Source organism: Mus musculus, chromosome 7 (assembly GCF_000001635.26).
Source record: "Mus musculus strain C57BL/6J chromosome 7, GRCm38.p6 C57BL/6J".
In the NCBI taxonomy this organism is placed as follows: domain Eukaryota; kingdom Metazoa; phylum Chordata; class Mammalia; order Rodentia; family Muridae; genus Mus; species Mus musculus.
In genome coordinates, this window is record NC_000073.6 from 56,288,435 (window position 1) to 56,311,138 (window position 22,704).

General features: G+C 41.9%; 1 protein-coding gene across 5 annotated transcripts in view; it reads left to right on the plus strand.

Moving 5' to 3' along the window:
• The window catches only part of Oca2 (oculocutaneous albinism II), a 296,926-nt gene that overhangs the window by 48,842 nt on the left and 225,380 nt on the right, over positions 1-22,704 (plus strand). For 4 of the 5 annotated variants that reach the window (NR_157030.1, XM_006540700.1, XM_006540699.1 and 1 more), the window contains exons 7-9: positions 5,281-5,441; positions 7,007-7,086; positions 8,666-8,819. Coding sequence is in view for 3 of the 5 variants with exons in the window: in XM_006540700.1 (XP_006540763.1) it covers positions 5,281-5,441; positions 7,007-7,086; positions 8,666-8,819 (395 nt within the window). In the remaining 2 variants the exon portion in view is untranslated. The remainder of the gene's footprint in view (positions 1-5,280; positions 5,442-7,006; positions 7,087-8,665; positions 8,820-22,704) is intronic. The other variant, NR_157031.1, reaches the window with a different exon arrangement.

Below are 22,704 nucleotides of genomic sequence, written 5' to 3' on the forward strand. Positions count from 1 at the left end.
TAGCCTCTTGGGCCTTAACCAAGTGAGGAGGTGGGTGCCAACTTGGTTTTTGTGTGCTGCAGAGGATGTACTCATACTTTCTACAGAATGCAGCTCTGCTAGAGTTGATAAAGGGGCTCTAATAGCAGGTTAATTATTTCCAGCAAGAAATCACTCCAATACCCATAGATAGATAGATAGATAAATAAATAAATAAATAAATAAATAAATAAATAAATAAATAAATAAATCTCTTTAGTGAGTGGTTGACTCTAGCCCCTAGCTCAAGGATCCTTTACCCTGAATTCAAATCTTACAGATTTGAGCTATCACTTTGCACTCTTAAATACACTTTCATGTGTAGGTTGCTTTTAGGTTCCTGTCCCCAAGTTACAATTACATCAATTAAATGTTTTTACAGGGACAAAAACAGTAAGTTCTAGTCATTTTGGACAAATGGGGGATTTACAGAGTAGAGAGATTGTTGGCCCAGCTGTTAACCAGGGTCATTTAGCCTGCCTGGAGAATTACATTCTACCTGATAAGGGGCCCAGAGCTTAATAAATAGCTGTTATTCAGGGTCATCTCTGAACGGACAGAGCATGCTCATAGACACTAGTTTGTCATTTTTAATTACTTCTTTCCTGCTTAAGGTCTAGGATGTTGGCAAGGTATGACTGTGATGTTGGGATCTTAGCACTTGGGAAGCTGAGGTAGGGGGATTATAACGTCAAGATGAAAATCTGCTGCATGCTGAGGCCCTGTCTTAGAACACCAAAACAAAGAAACAGGCAGGCAAGGTGTGTGGGGTGGAGTGGGGTTCCGACCTTTGAGGGCAGTTCTTAGAGAATTAAGCAGAGCCTGGGTGTTCTCCTCTCGTGACCTCTGCTAGCCTTCCTGGCTAAAGCCAGAGACATGGCATGCATGCTGCGTCAGGAAAGGCTCTTGGATAAAGAGCCACTGGCCCTCAGTTGGGGAAGAGCAAGGCTGTATCTTCCTTGTGAACATCTGCGTCCTGTGAACATCCTTGTAGCAGTCAGGCTGTGTCAGCTCAGTAATTGCAGGGTTTATTTTAGAAACCTATAATTGCAGGCACCTGAAGTTCTTTGTTCCTGAATTGTTCCCTATGCTTGTTATGGGAGAGGATGGCAAGGCTCCCAGGCCATTATGTAAAGGAGCAGAGGCCACTGACCCTTTACCCACTGGTTACTAGATTTGATACCCCATTTTCCTCCCCCCTTCCCTTCTTTTTCAACACCTCACCCTTTCTTTTTCCTCTTCTCTCTTTCCACCCTTCTTCACACCTTGAGCCGGAGAGCAAGCAGTGTATATAGAGGAGTAAAAACAGTTTCTCCCATTGTCCTTTTAGCTCCAAATAGGACCCCATAAATTAGACTAACAAAACACAGAACAAATACACACACACACACACACACACACACACACACACACACTCACAAACATACACATATATGTATGTATACATATAGCTATATATATGTATTTGTAAAACAAGAATTATTTTAAGGATTGGCTCACATAACTGTGAACGCCAAGAAGTCCACTTATGAGTAGAAGTGGAATTCAAAAGGCCTGGGTGTTTGGGGTCTGATGGTGTGTGTTTCAGTCTGAGGCTGAAGACCTGAGCCTAGAGGAGGAGATGAAGATCTGTGTTGTGAGTGAGTGAGTAAGCTTCCTCCCTTGGGGATCATTTTCATCTGGATTCAGTGGGTTGGATGATCCCTACTGTGCTGGGGAGAGCACTCAGCTTACTCCAGTCCCCAGTTCAAATGTTAATCTTTTTCAGAAACACTCTCACAGGCATACACTGTAACTATCATTAAGCAAATACCTGGGACTCTTCTAACAGGCAAATTGACCCTCAAAGTAACTAAGGCAAAGGAAGAAGGAATCCTTAGGTGTTGTAAGGGGGAGGACCGCTTGCAGGCCAAGGACAAGACTAAAATTAAGGCCCAGTCCAAAAAGAGGGTCAAAGCTTGACTAACCAGGGATCCTAGGCCTGGCAACACCGAGCCTAATGTTTGATGGCTTTATAGTAAAGTGAAAGCCAAGCCTTTAGGTGTCAGTAAAGGCCTCCTTTTGTGACTGTCCTCTGCCCCACAGCAGAACATTGTCTGCTCTTCTAAAGTGTCTTCTCACGTCTTCCTCCTCCTCGCTACAAGTCTAGATCTTGACACCGGGACAGCCAGCAGCGGAGTGGAGGAGGAAGTCCCTGTCCTCAGAGGAAGAATGAGAAGTGAGGAGACGCAGGCCAACAGGACCTCTGAGGATGAGTTTTAGAGCACTCTGGGGATGCTGAGTTAGGTCTTGAATGACAGGTAACGCATAGATTTAGGCAAATGGGCCAGGCAGGAAGGGTGTGGCTGGTGGATCAGAAAACAGAGGCATCTTTTCATGCTCTTGTATGTCTGGAATTCTGGTTTAGATCCAGAGTTGATTCCATAAGCAAATGTTTATCTGGCAGTGATGTACTGTTTATGGGTATCTAATGATTTGAAAATCCACTGTTGTCCAGAAAAGTTAAAGAAAGAAAAGAAAAGAAAAGAAAAGAAAGGAAAAGGAGAGAGAGAGAGAGAGACAGAGAGAGAGAGAGAGAGAGACAGAGAGAGAAAGAGAAAGAGAGAAATAAAGAAGAAAGAAATCCCTTTGCTTGAAGAGCTATACCTGTTAGGGAGAAAATCTAAGAGAAGTGTCAACCACTGTGAATAAGCGTGCATGACAGCAGAGTACAGCAGAACACAGGATGGAGTGGTAGAACTCCGGTAGAGACCCAGGCCTTTGGCTGTGTTTCAGAGAGGGCAAAGTGTATAGTGAAGTTCTGCACAAGAGAGGCTTCCCTGAAGATGGGTGTTCCTGAGCAGTGCGAGACAGCGACTGTATTACCATCACACTATGGTTGGAAGCCTTGGGTTAAAGAGAATTGAGGGGTAGGGCTCAACCTCAAGGCTTCTGTTTGCAGAGCGTGGACACTCCTGCACAATGTGGAACTTCAAGTTGGGCTTGGCGCCCTGGGCATGCACTGGGAAAAGGAAAGGTGGCTACATCTGTAGGGCTTATGTGCCTTAGGTTTTTGAATTGTCCATTTGAATGGCTAGCAGTCAGGTGATGTAATTTACCTAGTCATCCCCCTATTAGTGCTTTTAGACCCCTGCAAAGACTCACGAGCTGGTTTGGGAGGTTGTGGAATTTTTAGGAGGTGTGACCTACTATAAGAAGGGGTTCAGTGTAGAGGGCCTTGAGGGTTACAGCCCAGTCTCTCTTTCAGAATAATCTCACTACAATGGAGACACCCTCACCATGAAGGACTAGATTTTCTCAAACTGATAGCCAGAACAAATTTTTGAGCTCTCCAGTTTGTTCTTGTCAAGTGTTAGTTCATAGGTAGGAGAAGAATAAGGACAAAGGCTTTGTTTTACTTTGCTGTTGATAAATCCACGAGTACTGGGGTGAGAAGCCTGCTGCAATTCTGAGATTTACCTCAAGGTGGCACTGTTCTACTTTCTGCTGTCTTCATGGCCATTACACTCTTCTTTCTGTTAACTTATTTCTCTTCTCTTCGTGAGTTCCCTTCACGAAGGACCAGGACACGAAACGTCTCAGTCTGGCAAAGCAACAGGGTCTCTCAGACTTTTTTTTCTTTGTAAATTCTGTTCCATGTGTAATTTTCATTTTCCATTTGTACCTTCTATACCCAAGTATCAAGCCGTGTAGGATAGCTGTAACACAGATCACAAGGCCTACCAAGCATTTCCTTTACTAAGATTCTTTGTACAACTTTTAAAAACAGCATAGTTTGAAGATTAAAGAAAACAATAAAAAAGAGTCATTTACTAACTGGCTTCCCCAACACTCAAAAGAAAACCCTTAGATACTCTGCCCCCAATAAGCCCAGTGAATTTCTAGGGACTGAAGTCAGAACAAAGGGACTGGCCACTGGAACATCCTGGACCCAGCAAGCTCTTTCTGAAGTCTTTGGAGATCTGGGTCAAAATGCCTAGGGTAGCCATCCTGGGCAATCTATGATTGCACTTACACACTTATGCAGTCCATGACACTAGGACCTAACAGCAGAGGTAGGAAGTTCTGAGAGTCTAGATACAGCTTATTGCGTCCCGCTCGACCGGCAAGAAAGACGCAACAAACCAGAATCTTCCGCGGCAAAAGCTTTATTGCTTGCTTCTCAGGAAGATTCTGAACCGGGAAAATGGCGCTGCTTTTATAACCCGCAGCGTGACGTTTCAGCACCTGATATGGCGTGACAGCTCCCGATTCGTTGCTTGCCCATCACCCCACTATTACACCCCGAGAATGGGAGTGACTAGGAGTGAATTCACTCTTGCACCTGCGTGCAAGGCTTGTTTACTAGTTAGGCACAGCGGAGGCCCGCGCCATCTTATAATGGCGATTGCTCGCGGCACACCCGGCTCTCCTCAGAGATTACTGGCGGCACACATGCGATTGCTCGCAGCACGTACCGGCTTTCCACAACAGCTGAGGAGTATGCTCCCATGTTTGTGCAACACACAGGCAGGGATGTAGGAGCTGAGGAGAAGGACACTGTGCAGTGCCCACTGTCATGGGAAGAACTGGGAATTCGGAGGGGCTTCTTTTCCTCATAGGCCCTGCCTGACCGAGAGCTTGACCTTCAACATGCATTGCTGTGGACACCATTATTTTTTGCCAGTTTCAGAATGCTTTTTTTTTTTTTTTAGACAGGGTTTCTATGTATAGCCCTAGCTGTCCTGGAACTCACTCTGTAGACCAGGCTGGCCTCGAATTCAGAAATCCGTCTGCCTCTGCCTCCCAAGTGCTGGGATTAAAGGCGTGCGCCACCATGCCCGGCTTCAGAATGCTTTTAATTCCCATCGTGATTTCTCACCTGATAATCAGGAGTTTGATATCCTATAACTTGGATGTAGGTATGGGTTGGTTCATTCATGGGGGTTCCTGACCTTTGATGGGCCCATGAACTTGGATGGGAATTTTATGCCAGCTGTACATAGTGTATGCAGGAAGACAGTCGTGAATACTAGGTACATATCATCCAGAACTCAAGCAATAGTCACTCAACATAGAGCCAATTGTCTGTGTAGTAGTGAAGGGCTGCAGTGGTAAGCAGGCCAAGTATAGGGATTGGATCAAATGGCTGGATGTACATTGCTTTGTGAGCTTTCCTAGGTGTGTGTGTCTCAGTGGTGTGTGTGTGTGTGTGTGTGTGTGTGATTGTGGAATGGTCGGTGTTCCTTTCTTGTCCTGTGGTTCACCTTGATGCACCTTCAGCTGTGAACCTCAGTGGTCACGCGGACTCCATGATACTTCAGCTGGACCTGGCAGGGGCCTTAATGGCTGGAGGACCAAGTGGTTCCGGGAAAGAAGAACATGTCGTGGTGGTGGTGACCCAGACAGACGCAGCGGGCAACAGACGGCGGCGACCACAGCAGGTTATTACTTCCACATCATTTGAAAGAAATTGTAAAATCTCATTACATCCTATTATAAATTGAGTTTCCTACTGAATGGATTTGATGGAAGCCAACGGCAGTAACTCCATTATTAGTGAAGTCATTGATACTTATCTTTTGCTTTGCCATTGAAATTCTTTTTCCATGCCATTACAGTCAAGTTGCACTTGCAAGTTCTTCATGCAGTAATGAAAAAAAATATTACTAGCTTATTGAAGGGAAGTGTTATGGACTTCAGCAGTTTTTGTTGTAAAATGCAAGGCGGTTAGAGACTCATTGGACAGCTCAGAGCACAGGTGCATCCCACAGCTACATTGTGTTGTTGGCATTTGCCAAGCACATTGGTTCCTGAGCTCTGTGTCTGTAGGCCCTGTGCAGAGTCCCACCTTCAGCTTCCATTCTTCAAATGCACCCGGGCACAGGAGGAAAACCAGCAGTAGTCAGAGCCTGGGCATCAAAGCTTGTCCCTGGAACCTCACCTGTCCCCAAGTGGTGCCAGTGACTCCACTGGATACCCACAGGAACTCTTGCATGGAAGGTATGTCCTGTGCTCAGGGGTTTTCCCTAGTGTAACCAACCAACAGAAAGAAACCCTATTTGAACAAGGCTGTACCCCTTACATTTTCCTGATCTGTAGATCGTGGTCTACAGGGCAAAAGTCGAATTATACCCAGCGATGATAATTGTCAATGGCCGGTATTAACCAACATAGTAAACTATAGAATGATCTTAAGACAGAAACTCTGTTCCCAGTCAAGGAACATAGACTGTTGCAGTGAGAGAGGGAGTCGTAATGTGTCTACCCTGTGCCTGTTGATTCTTGTGTAGAAGACAGTGGGGTATATCCCAATGCCTCTAATATTATATACAGTTAGAATTTTTTAATTGGCATGTGTATATATACTTACTTGGTAGAGTATAATAGTTTGACACCAGCATATAATGTATAATAATCAGGTCAGAGTAATGGGCATTGTTAGTAAAGGACACTGCCATTGAGAAGCCTCAAAGAGCTTTCTCATGTATGAGGTTCTCTGCAGAGGCCTATTTGAGAACCCTTGTGTCCAATCCTTCCCTCTGTGGGGGAGACTCCTGTCCTCTCACTGGAAGTTTCTCTCTGGTCCTCCAGACTGCTGGCTCAGAGATGGTTTGTCTGCAGCAGCTGCTGTTCCAGTTTAACTCTGTGTGTGTGTGTGGGGGGGGGGGGGCTGCTGCAACACAGCATGCTGGGGTTTCTTGGAGGCAGGTTTCTGCCTCCTGGCTGTAAGCAGGAAGCAACTCTAAGGAATCATTTTTTTTTTTTTTTGGAGGTTTCCTGAGAGGACTAAAAGAGCCCAGAACTCAAATAATTCCACTAACTTGTGATTTATTTTACTCATAAATCAGTTGGCATTCCTCACCCACAGGTTCTACATTCAAGGATTAGATCAACTTTCATTTGAGAATATTTGTTAGAGACTGTGTCTATACTGACTATGTACCCCTGTGTTACATGGTGGCTATTCCCAAAGACTGACTGTCATTTTACATTTTGGCTTCTACAGCTCACCTACAATTGGACTGTCCTTTTAAATCCAAGAAGTGAGCACGTGGTGGTGAGCAGAACCTTTGAGATAGTGAGCAGGTGGGTTTTGGGGTTTTGTACATTTTTTTCTGGGTAAGGCTTACCGTCTTCAGCCTACCTTCTTCTGGTATATTAGACTATCCAAGACTGAGTGATTTATAAGGAATAACAGTTTCTGGAGAAGTCTGATAGCACAGGGCCAACAACATCTTGGCACCGGGTCCTTTTTGCTGTGAGATGGAGCAAGCCTGTGAACCTGGGGCACGCCTGTCATATGAGGACTCATTCAGGAGCTCACGAAACCCTATGTGCCTTTCCCATACTCTCTCCAAATACTATCAATGTATACATTTGCAGGCTAAGGACTTTTTGAATGGCACAATCAAACCACATCACTTGCTTAAAGAACTTTAGCCTACAGAACAGCAAACATGGGCATGCATATGCTACATGTTTATAAAGCTTTACATGATCTGAGCAAGGTCCTCATGCATTCACTGTAGATAGCAGGTGCAAAATCTCTGTAGGACACCATGCAACCATCCTGGTCAGGACACAAGAGGATTGACTTCAGTACCCACTTTGAAGCTAAGGAATGTTTTAGTCAATGTTCATATTTTATTAATATTATACAAATACTATGTCAGTTTATATAACGGACTCGAGTATCTTGGTTTTGGTATCTTTGGAGGTCTTGGATTCAATCTCTTTTACACTCTGGGGAATTTTAGGCTTCTTCTTCTTCTTCTTCTTCTTCTTCTTCTTCTTCTTCTTCTTCTTCTTCTTCTTCTTCTTCTTCTTCTTCTTCTTCTTCTTCTTCTTCTTCTTCTTCTTCTTCTTAAATTTAACTAAAAGCACTCTATTTTTGACCTCAATTCCTGGTTCCTCCCAGTCAGTTAGGTGCATACCCTTGAGGGCTGAAGCATCACACATACTTATTCAGACCTTAAGAGACTGTGAATCTGACATCTAGCTGATGACAGGTCTAGTCTCTTGAATCACAGATGTTATCTTGTTTTGTCTTCCCTGCATGTTTGTGTCCTGACCTCTTCTGAAGGACATATGTCCCACTGAATTAGGCTTACTCTCATGATTTCACTTCATCATTGTGACTTCCTTAAGAACCATCTCTAAATAATCACATTCTGAGGTATATAGATAAGTTGTTCAACATACTAACTTGGGGCAGGAATGGACACTACTAGGCTCAACAGAGTTATTACTGAGTGACTTTTTACAAAAGAGCTCCTTTTTCTGCATGTCGCACTTGATTATCCTCAGGCATGCCATTTTAGGCTCTGTTCGATACTATAGGGGACCCAAGTTTAAGTAGCTAGTGATACTCTGTATTAGCAGCTGGAATGCTCCTGTGCTGACAAGGATGAAGAAAATGAGGGGCTAAACCTGCTGCTATTTTTGCAGGCTAATTTTTAGACTGGCACTTGCAAAAGGCTAAAGAACGCTTGTTGAGTGGCCCAGAAAGGCCTGTGCCCTGTGTCACAGGTCTGTACTCAGGGCTTTTCTGTCTGTGAGGTTATGCATTGGGCTGAATAACTTGCTAGAAAGGATACTGAGGAGGTATCTTAATTATTCCCTTTGTGTCCCTGACCAACCTCAAGGGATTTGATTTATTTTGCAGGGAGGCTGTTTCCATCAGCATCCAGGCCTCTCTCCAACAGACTCGCCTCGTTCCTCTTTTGCTGGCCCATCAGTTCCTTGGGGCAAGCGTTGAAGCACAAGTGGCCAGTGCGGTGGCAATCCTTGCAGGGGTTTATACTCTGATCATATTTGAGGTAACTACCGTGCCTGTGCTCTATGGTCTACCATTGCTCGTGGTCGGGTCAGTCTGTTGGATGCTTTGATAAACTCAGTTTTATTTAGCCAAATTGCGAAGGAGCAATTCCTACGGATTCTAGGTAGGAAAAGCAACTGCCCCCAAATAGTTGCTGAATCATGGGCACTGACAAAAACAAGAGAGGTTGTGAGAGGACCAGAAAAGCTTCGTGAGGTGTCTGCACGTTGTCATTTATGTACTTTGTAATTGAATTTTTAATGTTGGGGTTTGGGTACTTATATACTCGGGATATAAAGGCTTTGTTGCCTGTACATTTTGCAAATACTTTCTTCTAGAGTGGCCTATAAAGTTTGTGAGTCTTATGGATCATGATTTTAATGTTATGTTTAAGAACTTATTGCTCAGCTGTGGTTACTTAAAATATTTAAAGTTTTAGCTTTGAGCTGGTTCTTGAATCTGGGTGAGTTGCAGATGCCCATTTTCAGGTCCAAGGATGCCCGATGACCCCAGCAGCGTTTATCGAGAAAGCTTTCTCTCCCTTTCTGAACTGCTTTTTTATGCATAATTTTTAAAATGTGATTGGAGGAGCTGAAGAGATGGCTCAGTGGTTAAGAGCATTTGTTGTTGCTGCAGAAGGCCTGGGTTTAGTTCCCAAAATTCACATGGAGACTCACAACTGTCTATAACTCCGGTTCCAAGGCATCTGATCCCACCTCCCTTTTTTGTTTCCATGGGTACCAGGCGTGTACATGGTGCACAGACATACATGCAAGTACAACATCCATGTATATAAAATACATAAATCTAAAAAAAATTAAAAAGCCATTGGAGTTTTTGTGGGGCGTATTTCTGGATTCCCTGTCTCAGCACATTGGTTAAGTGCCCGTCCATCTCTTCCCACACTGTCTTGATGATGGCAGGTGTATTTTGTCTTCATACTGGACAGAACATCTCTCACTTGCTGCACCTCCCCAAAGTTGTTCAGTACAGTGGCCATTCTTGTTCCATATACACTTATGTGCTCTTATAGTCCGTAAACATTGTGTATCTGTTGACCTATCTATCTATCTATCTATCTATCTATCTATCTATCTATCTATCTATCTATCTATCTATCTATTTTAAAATCATTGCATCATTGCACAGGCCTTACGACTTTCTGGGTTACTTTTGTTGTGTACTGCCATTTTTCTGATCTCATGGGTGTATTTTAAAAATACTATTCTTGAGATTTTAAAGATAGATCACCATAGCATATGTAGTGTGTGTGGGGGGGTGTTTTTATTTTTTTCCTTTCTAATTGGAATCCCTTTAATTTCTGGTTTTGCTTTTGCGGTTTTTGTTTGTTTGGGTTTTTTTGTTTGTTTGTTGGTTTGTTTGTCTCTTTACAGTAGCCAGAATAAGGTAATAAGATAGCGTGGTAGTTTGAATATACCTGACTAGGGAGTGGCACTATTAGGAAGTGTGGCCTTGTTGGAGAAAGTGTGTCACTGTGGAGGTGGGCTTTGAGAGTGTCCTCCTAACTGCCTGAGGATGCCAATCTTCTCTGGGTTCACTTCTGAGCAAGATGTAGAACTCTTGGCTCCTTTTCCAGCACTGTGAATGCCTGGATGCTGCCATTCTTCCTGCTGTGGTAATTATGGACTGAACCTTTGAACCTGTAAGCCAACCCCAACTAAATGTTGTCCCTTTTAAGACTTACCTTGATCTTGGTGTCTCTTCAAAGCAATAGAAACCCTAACTAAGACAGGTGGTGAGAGTGGGAGTGGGCATCTTTGCTGTGCTCTCTGACCACACAGGAAGGACTTCCAGCTTCCACCATTAAGAGGATATCACTTGTTCTGTAGATGCTGCTTATAAGACAGGGGAAATCTCTTTATTTTCCAGTTGTATTGCGATTTCCTCCCATCATAGGGTATTGAGTTTTGAGTGTACTTTTCTGCATTAGCCCCTGTGATCATTTGACTTGTCTGTATTAGGTTATCACTACATTAGATTGATTTATGTTAGGACATACATTGGGGGCATACTTATATCTCTGCATCAAGTGTTTTCCTAAGTGACTGTACTCGTATCTTCTTATCATTTCTTTAGCTTCATCCTACAGATTTTGATCTTTGTGGTTCAGTTTCATTTATTTTCTCTTTAAAAAATTTCAATGTATTATTTACTTTATTTATCTTCTTGTTATTTTTTGAGGGGACAGAGTAATGATATATTGGCCAGACTGACCTCAAACTCTTGGGCTCAGCCTCCTTGAGTAGCTGAGGCTAGAGGTATGCACTACCATGCCTGGCTTAGATATATGCTGTTTAATTTGTAAACTTCAGCACTTTTTCTGTCTTCTTCCAGTTATATAGTTAGCATTTGATTCCTGTATGGTCAGAGAACTTATTATACATTGAATGCAAGTTTATTAATTTTTTATGATACAAGTTTTTAATCTGACTTGATTTACATTTTGTGGACTGAAAGAAATGGGAAAATTTCTATTTTAAGACACTAGTGTAACTTGCAAATAAAAATTATCTATGTAACAACTTGTGAAATCCAAACCTTTCCCTTGGTAGGTTTGTTCCTAGGTTAAGAAGGAAAAGAAATTTGTAGAAGTGTTAGAACAGTTATGTTTTGGTTTATGCTTCTATAACTTTTGAGTTTCTAGAATTCTGTAGAGTTCCTCTATGGGTGTAAGTTCCCCTGGGCAGGGGGTGTGTCCAGAAGTGAGGTCAACACTGTAGTTTTCCTGGGTTGCTCTAGGACTTAACATGTGGGGACTCAGAAGATTCCCTATGTCTGGATCCCAGTTCTTTCCCCAGAACTAGAGGTCTCTAGACTCTCTAGACAGGCACCCTCAGCCTATATTGCTGCTGTCTGATGTCATTGCCCTGAGGGAGCAAGTCCTGGGGTGAGCCAACTGATCTGCCCACTCATTCTCCCTATATATTGTTGTCACTACTTCCTGGACAACTCTTTCTGCTATCTGTAGCTGTGATTTGGTTCCTGGTCTTGCCTCATCTGTTCTGTGTAGGAGCCCCCTTATCATGCCTGTTCATCAATGTTGAGGCCAGTGCCTTGAACAGAACCTGGCATGAAGCTAGCTCAATAAACAAGCACATGTCCCTAGAGTACCTATAGATGTTTGAGACAGGTCCTGAGTTCTGAGCCAGATAGCCTGACCCCTGAGCACTACCAACACCATTTTTTTTTTTTTTTGGTATGTGCCACTGACCCACATGTAATTGAGGAGACAAAGGCTTAGCCAGGGTTCCCATAGGTCTTTAATATCAGGATCAGATGAAACCACTTCAGGACATCCCTTGGGTTATTTATAGCTCTGACTGTATAGTGGAGGTAGAGCTTATTGGCAGTTCCTCAGTGTCATATTTCTTATCCTTGTAAAGTTGTCCTCCCTGAAAGCAAGAAGAACAAAGTTGGAGCAACCCTTCTGACTCTCATACTTTGATCTCTAACTGGGCCTTGGCCTTGGAGAATTCCTCAGCAGAGCATACTAAAAATTCTGCCACAGCTAAGGTTCAGCAGACTGAATAAAATCACATTTTAAAAAAGGCTTAGACAGTCTTAATGAAAAGGAGTTCACAGCATAAAGGAGATAATATATTTTCCAGATATCCACCTTGGGTTCCTTTTGGCTAGGAACACAAAGGTTTTTTCCTTTACCCCCTTATCAAACAGAGGCAAAGTTAGGCAGTCTTTTTGTGAGGCCTGGCTTCACTGTTCAGGTCTTTTTGTATTTGGCTCATGCATTTATGTAGCGTTTGGTTTAAAAGCTAGTTCTGATCTTGTGCACCAGTCCAATGCCCCATATCTTCCTAATTTTATTCTGCCTGTAACCAATCTCCAGACACAGTCTGGCCTGTATATCTGTAATTCCTCACTGCTTGCTAGGTCTGACTGTCTGAATTACCTCTCCTGGACCCCCCACGGTCTTTAGATTTAGTTCAGATGTTCCCACGTCCCTGGTCTAGTCTGGGGAGCCCTGCCTATACTCTCCTCAACCCAAGGCTCGTGCCAGGTTGATACCTGTATACCATACCAATTCAAGTACCCTCTTGATCTTATTGAAGCCCACCATGCCTAACTTCCAGGCCTGTCCCAGACCTCAAATCCTCTGTACCAGCCCAACTTGGTGAGTTCACCTGACCCTTCTCTGCCTTCAATTTCTTTAATCCCCATACCTTCCCTAGGCTTATAACTAGGGTCCTGGCTCAGACAGGTAAGCCCTACCTATGCCATACCCATCCTTCAGATTTGGGCTGGGTGGTATATCTTAATGCTAGTCTTTTGTGTCCACATTAGACTTACAACCAAATGTCCAAATGCCCAGGTCTCATTGCAAAACCACAAACACCATGGAAGATTAAGATAATAAGCACATCCCTTACAAAATCTATCAGTCTTGTAGAAATGTTTTTCAGGAGAGAAATACCTAGTTGAGCCCCCGCCCCGCAAGATCAGGAACGTAAAAAGACAATCATAAACATAATCACAGAATTAAGAAGTTTAAGGATGACACAAAGAAAAAGATCAAGAAAGTTAAAGAGAATAAATGCCTGAGAGACGCCCAGGAAACACAGATCTAGGTTGAAGGAAATGACAAAACAACCCAGGACTTGAAAACTGAATTCAGTAAGGATGTAGAAATACTGAAGAAAACTCAAGATGAAATGAAGGTGTGGTTGAAAAGCTCGACAACCCAATTAAAAAAACCCAGGGCAAGCCTTACAAGCAGAAGAATGGATCAAGCAGAAGACAAGAATATCAGGACTCAAAGATAAAGTAGAGGAACTAGACCATTCAAGCAAAGAAAATGAAAAAAAAAAAAGACCTAGAAAAAGGCTATGCAGGAATGACAGGGCATTGTGAAAAGACCAAATTCTTCAAATTATAGGCATGAGTGAAGGAGAAGAATCTCAGGTCACTAATCAAAGAAGAAAATTTCCCCAAACTAAAGAAAGCAATACTCATACAGATACAAGAAGCACACAGAACACCAGACAGACAAGATAAAAAAAAAAAACCCTCTTTTGCATATCATAGCTAAAGCACTGAATACACGGGATAAAGCAAGAGTATTGGAAGCTCTGATAGGAAAAACCATACACATCACATACAAGGCAAATCTGTCAGAGCAGCAACTTTTCTTTTTTTCAAAATAGAAACCCTAAAGCTATATGAGCCAGGAACAACACACTCCAAGTTCTAAAATATCACGAGTGCCAACCTAGATTACCAGAAGCAGTAAAACTATTTGCCATAGTTGAAGGAGAGATAAAAACTTTCCATGACACAAATGGGCTAAAAGAAATCATGTTCACCAAGCTATTATACCTCAGCATAATGAAGGCTATATATTACAAACTCACACCCATCATTATCCTAAGTGGAGAAATCTTGAAGCAACATTAAAATCAGAAATGAGAAAGGGGTATCCACTGTCTCTACTCTTTTTCAATATAGTACTTGAAACATAATCTGGAATAAAGCAATACGAGAAGAAAATTAAAGGAGTACAAATAGCAAAAAGTCAAATTATTCGTAATTGTATATGGTGTGATATTATATAGAAGAGATTCCAAAAATGGTACCAGACTTCTAGAAATGGTGGACACTTTTATTAAAGTGGTAGAATACAAAATCAATAGTCCTTGTATGTATTACAACAGACATGCTGAGAAGTAATCATGGACACACTAAAATGCATACTATTCCCAAAGAAAGGAAAACATCTAGAAGTAAACCTAAGACCTCTACAATGAAAAGTTTAAATCTCTGAAGATAGAGATTGAGGAAGTGTCTAGCATTTTGAAAGCCCTCTGCTGTACATTGATTGATAGAATTAATATCATGAAAAGTAGCCATTCTATAAAAAGTAATTTATAGCTTCTATGTAATCTCAATAACAAAAAATCCTCACAACTTTATTCACAGAAATAGAAAAAAGATTCTAAAATTCATATGGAACCACAAAAGATCATAGATAGCCAAAGCAATCCTAAGCAAAAAGAACAATGTTTGTAGAATTACTATTCTAGATTTCAAGAGATAAAAAAACAGTATAGTATTAGCATGGAAACAGACATGTAGACCAATGGAACAAGATAGCAGAACAGAAAAATAAGCAGCTGTCTAATATTTAACAATGTTGCCAAAAAACATACACTGAAGAAAGACAGCATCCTCAAATAAATAGTGCTGGAAAAATTGGAAATCCATACTTTACACAAAATCAACTTCAAATGGGTCAGAAAGCTTAGTGTGCCTCTCACAATGTCAAAACTGCTAAAGGAAACATAGGTGGTATCCTACAAGGGATGGGTATAGAAAAGAGCTTTCTGACTGGGACTTAATTTGTCTGAACCATTGTTTACACCAATAGTGAACAAACAGGATCTCATGAAAGTAAAAAGAGTTTGTACAACAAATCAATTAATCAGGTAAGGAAGAAGCCCAGAGAAAAAAATCTTTGCCAGGTATATATTTAATAGGGGATTAATATCTAGAATATATAAAGAGAAAAAAAAGAAAAGAAAAGAAAAAAAGAAAAAAAAGTCAACAAAACAAACCACCCAAATTAAAAACGAACTTGTCTCTGAACATAGTTTCCCCCAAAGAAGGAACAAAAATGACCAAGAAATATCTCAAAAAGTATTCAACATCCTTAATAATTAGGGAAATGAAATTTAAAACTACTTTGAAATTCCCTCTTCTAGTCACAATGGTCAACTTCAGGAAAACAACTGACAAGTGTCAGCAAGGATATGGAGAAAGGGAACCCTCATTAACTCTTGGTGAGATTGCAAACTGGTGTAGCCACTGTGGATATCAGTGTGGAAAATCTCAATAAACTAAAAAAAGATTAATTATTCAACTCAGTTACACCACAAGATGGCATATTTTCAGAGGACTCATGTCCTATTTCATAAATACTTGCTTAGTTAATGGTCATTGCCATCCTATTAACAATAGCCAGAAAATGAATGACCTTACATGTTCTTCAACTGATGACTGAGTAAAAAATGCTGTACAATTATACAATGGGATAATGTATAGAAACGTACTCTTCTATCTGTAAGTAAGTGTGGCTTTCATTCCTTATCAAGAAGCTTCTCTTTGTAACATATGGAGACTATTACAGGCAGCCTATTCAGCTGTAAAGAAAAAATGAAATCATGAAGTTTGCTCATAAGTGAATGTAACTAGAAAATATTTTTAGTAAGATGACCCAGAGATTCAAGTGCCACATGTTCTCTAATTTGTGGTTCCTAGCTCCAGATCTTTAGATGTGAGCATATAACCATAGTAACCATAGAAACCAGGAATGTTAAATAGGATTGTGGAGTGGGCTCTTGAGAGAGGAACAGCACGAGTCAAATGATATAAAGAGGGAAGTGGGGGAGAGGCTTTAGCTCCCTCAACTTTGAAAAATCTACAAGGAATCTTGCTATTTCATACTTACCCAAATTGTATATGAGATATATAATACATGCCTATCATATATACTAAATAAAAAAGAAATATGCAGACATATGTACATACATACATATGCATATGTTAAATGAAGTTAGGCTACTTGGAGTGGCAGTGCTTTCCCCAAGACTCATACACTGTCTTATGAAATCCCCAGTACCAGGCATGGTCAGGGCAAGCAATCTAAGCTATTGCATTTGCTCTTGTTTGCATCCCCAAAGTTGAAGTTCAGAACTCAGAAGAATCGAGCTAGATCTGAGCTGGCTTTTCAATACCAAACGGTCACTTCCAAAACATATACATACAAGCAACATAGACTCAGAAGATTGGAATGTGAGTGTGTGTGTGTGTGTGTGTATGTAGTAATGATAATTAAAGAAAAGGAGGCCATGAGTTTGAGAGAGAACATGGAAGATAGGGGACATGTAAGAGGTTTGAGGGAAGAGGGAAATCATGTACTTGTATTTTTCCTTTCCTTTCCTTTCCTTTCCTTTCCTTTCCTTTCCTTTCCTTTCCTTTCCTTTCCTTTCCTTTCCTTTCCTTTCCTTTCCTTTCCTTTCCTTTCCTTTCCTTTCCTTTCCTTTCCTTTCCTTTCCTCTCTCTCTCTCTTTCTCTCTCTCTTTCTTTTTTTGTGGCACATGCCTTTTTTTATTGGATATTTTCCTTATTTACATTTCAAATGTTTTCCCTTTTCCAGGTCTCCTTTTCAGAAACCCCCATCCCCTCCCCTCCCTGCCTCTATGAGGGTGCCCCCCTTCTATCTTCTCTCCCTGGCATTTCCCTACACTGGAGCATGGAACCCCCTCAGGCCCAAGGGCCTCTCCTCCCACTGATGTCTAATAAGGCCATCCTTTGCCACATATGCAGCTGGAGCAATGGGTCCCTCCATGTGTACTCTTTGGTTTGTGGTACAGTTGCTGGGAGTTCCAGAGGGTGGCCTGGCCGGTTGACGCTGTTGTTCCCTCTATGGGGCTGCAATCCCCCTCATCTCCTTCAATCCCTTCTCCAATGCTGTTGGTGCGAGCATTTGCCTCTGTATTTGTCATCCACATTTTGGTCTTTTTTCTTCTTGGACTTCATATGGTCTGTGAATTGAATCTTGGATATTCTGAACTTTTGGGCTTATATCTACTTGTCAGTGAGTACATACCATGCGTGTTCTTTTGTGACTGAGTTACCACACATTAGGGCAGAAAAGCAGCCTCTAGAAGTGACAGACACAATGGACTAGGGATTCCATGTGGCTGCAACCTAATACAAGTGCTTTGGAGAGAAGAGGCCCGGGGAAGGTAATTAGGGTCTTATGAGGCAACCCCACACTCCAAAGACAACTGTTACAGAAACTGCCTAGCCATTTACAGGTTCTGGAACCTTCCTCTTAGCTTTTCCAGCTCCATGTTTTTTAGCACCCACTCATACCCCTCATAGTTCCATGTTCTAGAATCTACCAGTATCCATCATAGTTCCAAGTTCTAGAAACCACCAGTATCTGTCACAGTTCTGTGGTCTAGAACTACTACTATTCCCCACAGTTCAATATTCGAGCACTCATCTCAATCCCTTACAACAATGTCAGCCCCAACCCCTCCCAGGACCATGTTACAGCAGGCAAACTCCATCATCACTCTGAGTCCCATGTTCCAGAACTGAGTACCCTAGTCATTCAGTTTCATGGTCCAGTGCCTGATCTCTATTAGTCAGAATCCCACATTCTAGACACTAACCCCAATTCCTCCCTCCCTCATTTTAAAGCCCCTATACCCAATACCCCCGAGTCCAGTTTTTCAGAATTCCTCTCAGAGCATTACAGTTCTATGTTCCTACATGGACTCATGTGTATGGTGCAATTACCCAAGCTCCTTAGGCACATCTGCCCTCTTTAATGTAGCAGGTGAGTCCCTCTCTTTATAATGTAGAAGCCATATATTGTCTTCTTATTTCGTCCACTAGCTGTTCAAGGTCTTCAGTTATGCCTTAAGGCCTTTGTCACATATTTTATTGATTTTTTTTAAACCTCTGTAGCACTCTGCTTTGGATCACTTCATATTTTAGTATATCAGGCAATGTCTTTCAATGGCATACTATTGACTTTGCTGTAGCTTTCCAGGCTCTGCTCTGCATAGGATGCAGGGTTTTTAGGTCTGCAGAGTTGTTCTCACATAAAGGACAGTGCTACAGAGACACGAAGGCAGATTCATGGCACGTCCAACTCTCTCCACCCTCGGGATTTGTAGGGGGTATATTTATGTATTTATGCTTTAGCATAGCTGATATTACATTCATATAAGTACTACATATGAGGCCTGCAGCTCTCAGAAAAGCACTGTTACTATGATCCTTTTGTACTAGGGTATACCTGATAGTAGGTGAGGAGATGGTCTTCCAGTGCTGACAGTCAAAGGATTTTGGTTGCCAAAGCCTAGGGACTGTACTAACATTAGGCTTACAGCTCTGATCTCTAAGGCGAAATAACCTGGATCCATGGGATGTTCTTTAGTGATCAGGTCCTAAGGGGATGGCGACCAAGAGATGAGGATATAAGAGGATAGGAAAGTTTGGGGCTTAACATAGGAAGTCTTGCATAAGCTATAACGGATACCAAATAAGTTTATTAAGAAGCACAGCATCTTATGTACAGTTTTAATGGGAGGAATGGGATCAAGCCAGCATAAATTGCATCAAGCAATGTTGCTCAAAGAGAATACAGAATATCTCCCGGGCCTTAGAGACAGAGCACATGGTTTTGGGACTGATAATGCTAGTCTCTTCAGGGGGGAAAGAAAAATTCACAGGAACCTTAATATCTTTGAGGTCCTGGTCCCAGCTTCAGACTGGCTCTTGATAAGTCTGCCTTTGGGCAAGGACCCAGAACTAGGCTCTTTTTTGTCCTTTCACCAAGACCTCTGTGAAAGCTTTGGTTTGGTATGGCTCTCAACAACTAAAGGCATCAGACAACAATTCAAGTCTTTAGGAGATGTTTCCAGCTCTGTATGAGATACACGGAGGCTTAGGGATGAGGCTATAATCCTAGCATTCCTGGGAACTTTACAGCTATTGTAGTCCTTAGCTTTCAACAGGAGTCAGGGTCAGCAGCAAACAGCAGCAAGCAACCAATACCGATCTAAAATGAGACTTGAATTCTGGGACCCTCAGTTCTACATCAACCAATGGTAGCGTCTTGGACATCCAAGGTTAGAGCTTTTAGGTCTTGCACTGTCAGGACTCTCAGCCTCTGACAGTGGCCTATAGTACAGTTCTCTAGCCTTTAGCCCTTCATGCTTGGCCTCTCCTAAGAACTCTTAGTAACCAGAGGCCACCCCTTCTCTTCTCTGTCTCTTCACAGCCTTCTTTCCTTCTTTAGCTTCAGTGTTCCTCCTTCTCTTACCATTGCTGTGACTCTATCAGCCCCTGTTTTCCTGATGTTTCTGCTCCTTCTTTCCATAATGGCTGCTCTCTGGCCTTCAGCTGCACTCAAGTCACCATTACTGCTGTAGTTACCACTTCTACCTCAGCCACCATCTTTATGGTTGCTGCCACATCTGCCTCTTTATGTCCCTAGCTCAGCCTGCTCTGTTCATGATGCAGATCAAACATGGTTATAAAAAGGCCATTTGGAGAAAGCTTTCATTTGAGCTAGTATTGCAACTCTAGGGGGCATAAAAGGCAAGAGGGTCTTCCTTGAAAATTGAGTGAAGCAGCCAGAGAGGGGATGTGACAAAAGTGTTTGCACCAATCAGAGAAGATGTTTATGTAAATGAATGTCTGTGTGTGTATCAGTCTCAGAGCTGGGTAAACAGGCTCATCTAGAATTCATCAAGGCTGCTCATACTTAAGAACCCCTCCTTCCTTCCTTCTTATTTTTTAAAAGATTCATTTATTTTATGTATATGGATATTTTGTCTGCATGTACATCTATCTGCACACCAGAAGAGGTCATCTGATCCCATGAAACTATGGTTGTAGATGGCTGTGAGCCACCACCCAGATACTGGGAATTGAGCTCAGGACCTATGAAAGAGCAGCTACTGTTCTTAACCCTCCAGCCAACTCTTCATCCCTCTTTCTTTCTTTTTGTGATGAGATCCCATGGTGTCCAGGCTGCCCTTTAACTCACTATGTTGCTAAGGATTATCTTGAAATCCTGACCACCCCCCCCCCCCCCCCCCACATCCTAAGTTTTAGTAGAACCAATTTGTCTGGAATGTTTACAACACAAATGGTTTTCCTGTTGTGGTGCTAATGTGTCCCCTGAAACTACTAATGTGTCCACAGAGTACTTTCAAAGTGTATAAAAAAAGCTGGCTGCCATGTTGCCAGTGTAGCCAGTTGCCAGTAAAGTGGTTGCTAGGTTGACAATTCCACACTCAAGATTGTTAGGGACAAGGAAGGGTGAGGCCTGCCAAATCACCACTTTTGATATTTGTAATTATTTGCAGAAAACATTAACAAGATATTTATAATAAAAACTTAACTAAAGCATAATACACACAACAATCTTTTTTTTTTTAGCATGATCAGATATCTTGCAACATAAGTCTTGCACAAGCTATATATCATGCAGTAAGCTTCTTTTTATTTTCCTTTTTTTTCCTTTTTTAAAATTAGGTATTTTCTTCATTTACATTTCCAATGCTATCCCAAAAGTCCCCCATGCCCTCCTCCCGACTCTCCTCTCCCTCCCCACTCCCACTTCTTGGCCCTGGCGTTCCCCTGTACTGAGGCATATAAAGTTTGCAAGACCAATGGGCCTCTCTTTCCACTGATGGCAGACTAGGTCATCTTCTGATACATATGCAGCTAGAGACACGAGCTCTGGGGGCTAGTGGTTAGTTCATATTGTTGTTCCACCTATAGGGTTGCAGACCCTTTAGCTCCTTGGGTACTTTCTCTAGCTCCTCCATTGGGGGCCCTGTGTTCCATCCAATAGCTGACTGTGAGCATCCACTTCTGTGTTTGCTAGGCCCAAGAATAGCCTCACAAGAGCGAGCTATATCAGGGTCCTTTCAGCAAAATCTTGCTAGAATACGCACAACAATCTTAACGTCGTTTAGCACTTAATTGTATTTATCAATCTCAGATAATGCTTATGTTCTGCCCCAGTGTTTCAGCAGAAGGAGCTCCTTGATTTATTTCACCACAAGGACATGCAATTCTCCCTTCTTTCACCTATTCATCCCATCTTTCGGAAGAGAGAATGAGACAGTGTTTCATTGTGTAGCTCAGGATGGCTGATATTCATTATGTAGACTAGGATGTCTGGAACTCACTATGTCAACCAGGATGTCTGGAACTCACTTTGTAAATCAAGTTGCCAGGAACTTACTGCAGATCTCCAGTCTTAGCCATCTAAGGGCTGATATTACAAGTATGAGCACCATCTAGAGCTTCCTGTTGGATCTTTTAAGGTGATTTTAGCTAGCAGCTGGGATTTCAGAAACATTGTGGAACATATGTCCTCTGGCAGGGGGAACACACATTTGAATATGGGAGACACTCTATCTGTGATTCTCTAACAACACGTATGGAACTCTGTATTAGGTTAAAACTGACAAGTTAAAAGATTCAGGATGTCTGGGGGATATATCACGCTCTATCTGTTTGCCACAAGACCTGACATTTCAATACCCTAAGGTTGCTGCAGCTCCTCAAAGCAGTTCCAACAAGGCCAGATAGCACAGAAGATCCTCAGTCTGGGTGATTATTTCTTAATCGGGGTGATTACTCATGTCTGAAGATAAGGTGAGGCAGAGGCCAGAAAAAAAAAAAAGATTCCAAGTGAGAGTGAGGTTTAGGTTCAAAGCACTAATGTGATTCGAAATAACCAACTTGATCTATATTTGATATTATTCACTTTCCTTTTCTTTTCCTTTCCTGTTATTTACTCCCGTATTGCTGTAAGCATTTGTTGTTATAGTAGCCAGGGTGTATAATCTATTTATATACCAGATGGTATAACACGGACTTTTACGTTGTAACCTAGATCTGAGCATCTTAAACTTTTCCCCACTTACAATCTGTTTTCATGAAAGGAATTTTCATACAACTTTATGACTTTAGGTGCATATATGGTATGCAGATCAAGCATTTGTGGATAATGGATCTCAAAGAAGTTTATTTCAAAACAATTAGAATAATCTGAAGTAAATCCACTACACATGGGAGGGGCACAAAACCACATCTGAGACCCGTTAAGTGTTTTGAAGAAACTGAGGACACAAAACTATTGCCTTGCTTTCTTGGAGTGTTCTCATAAGCACTCAGAATTCTCCTCACACAACTCCATACTCGGACCATGCTCCAACAAGTAGGCTGCTAATTTTAGAAGTTGTCTTTAGTTTTAATATAAATTCTACAATTTTTTAAAAAAAATCTATTCCTTATTTTTAGTATCTCAT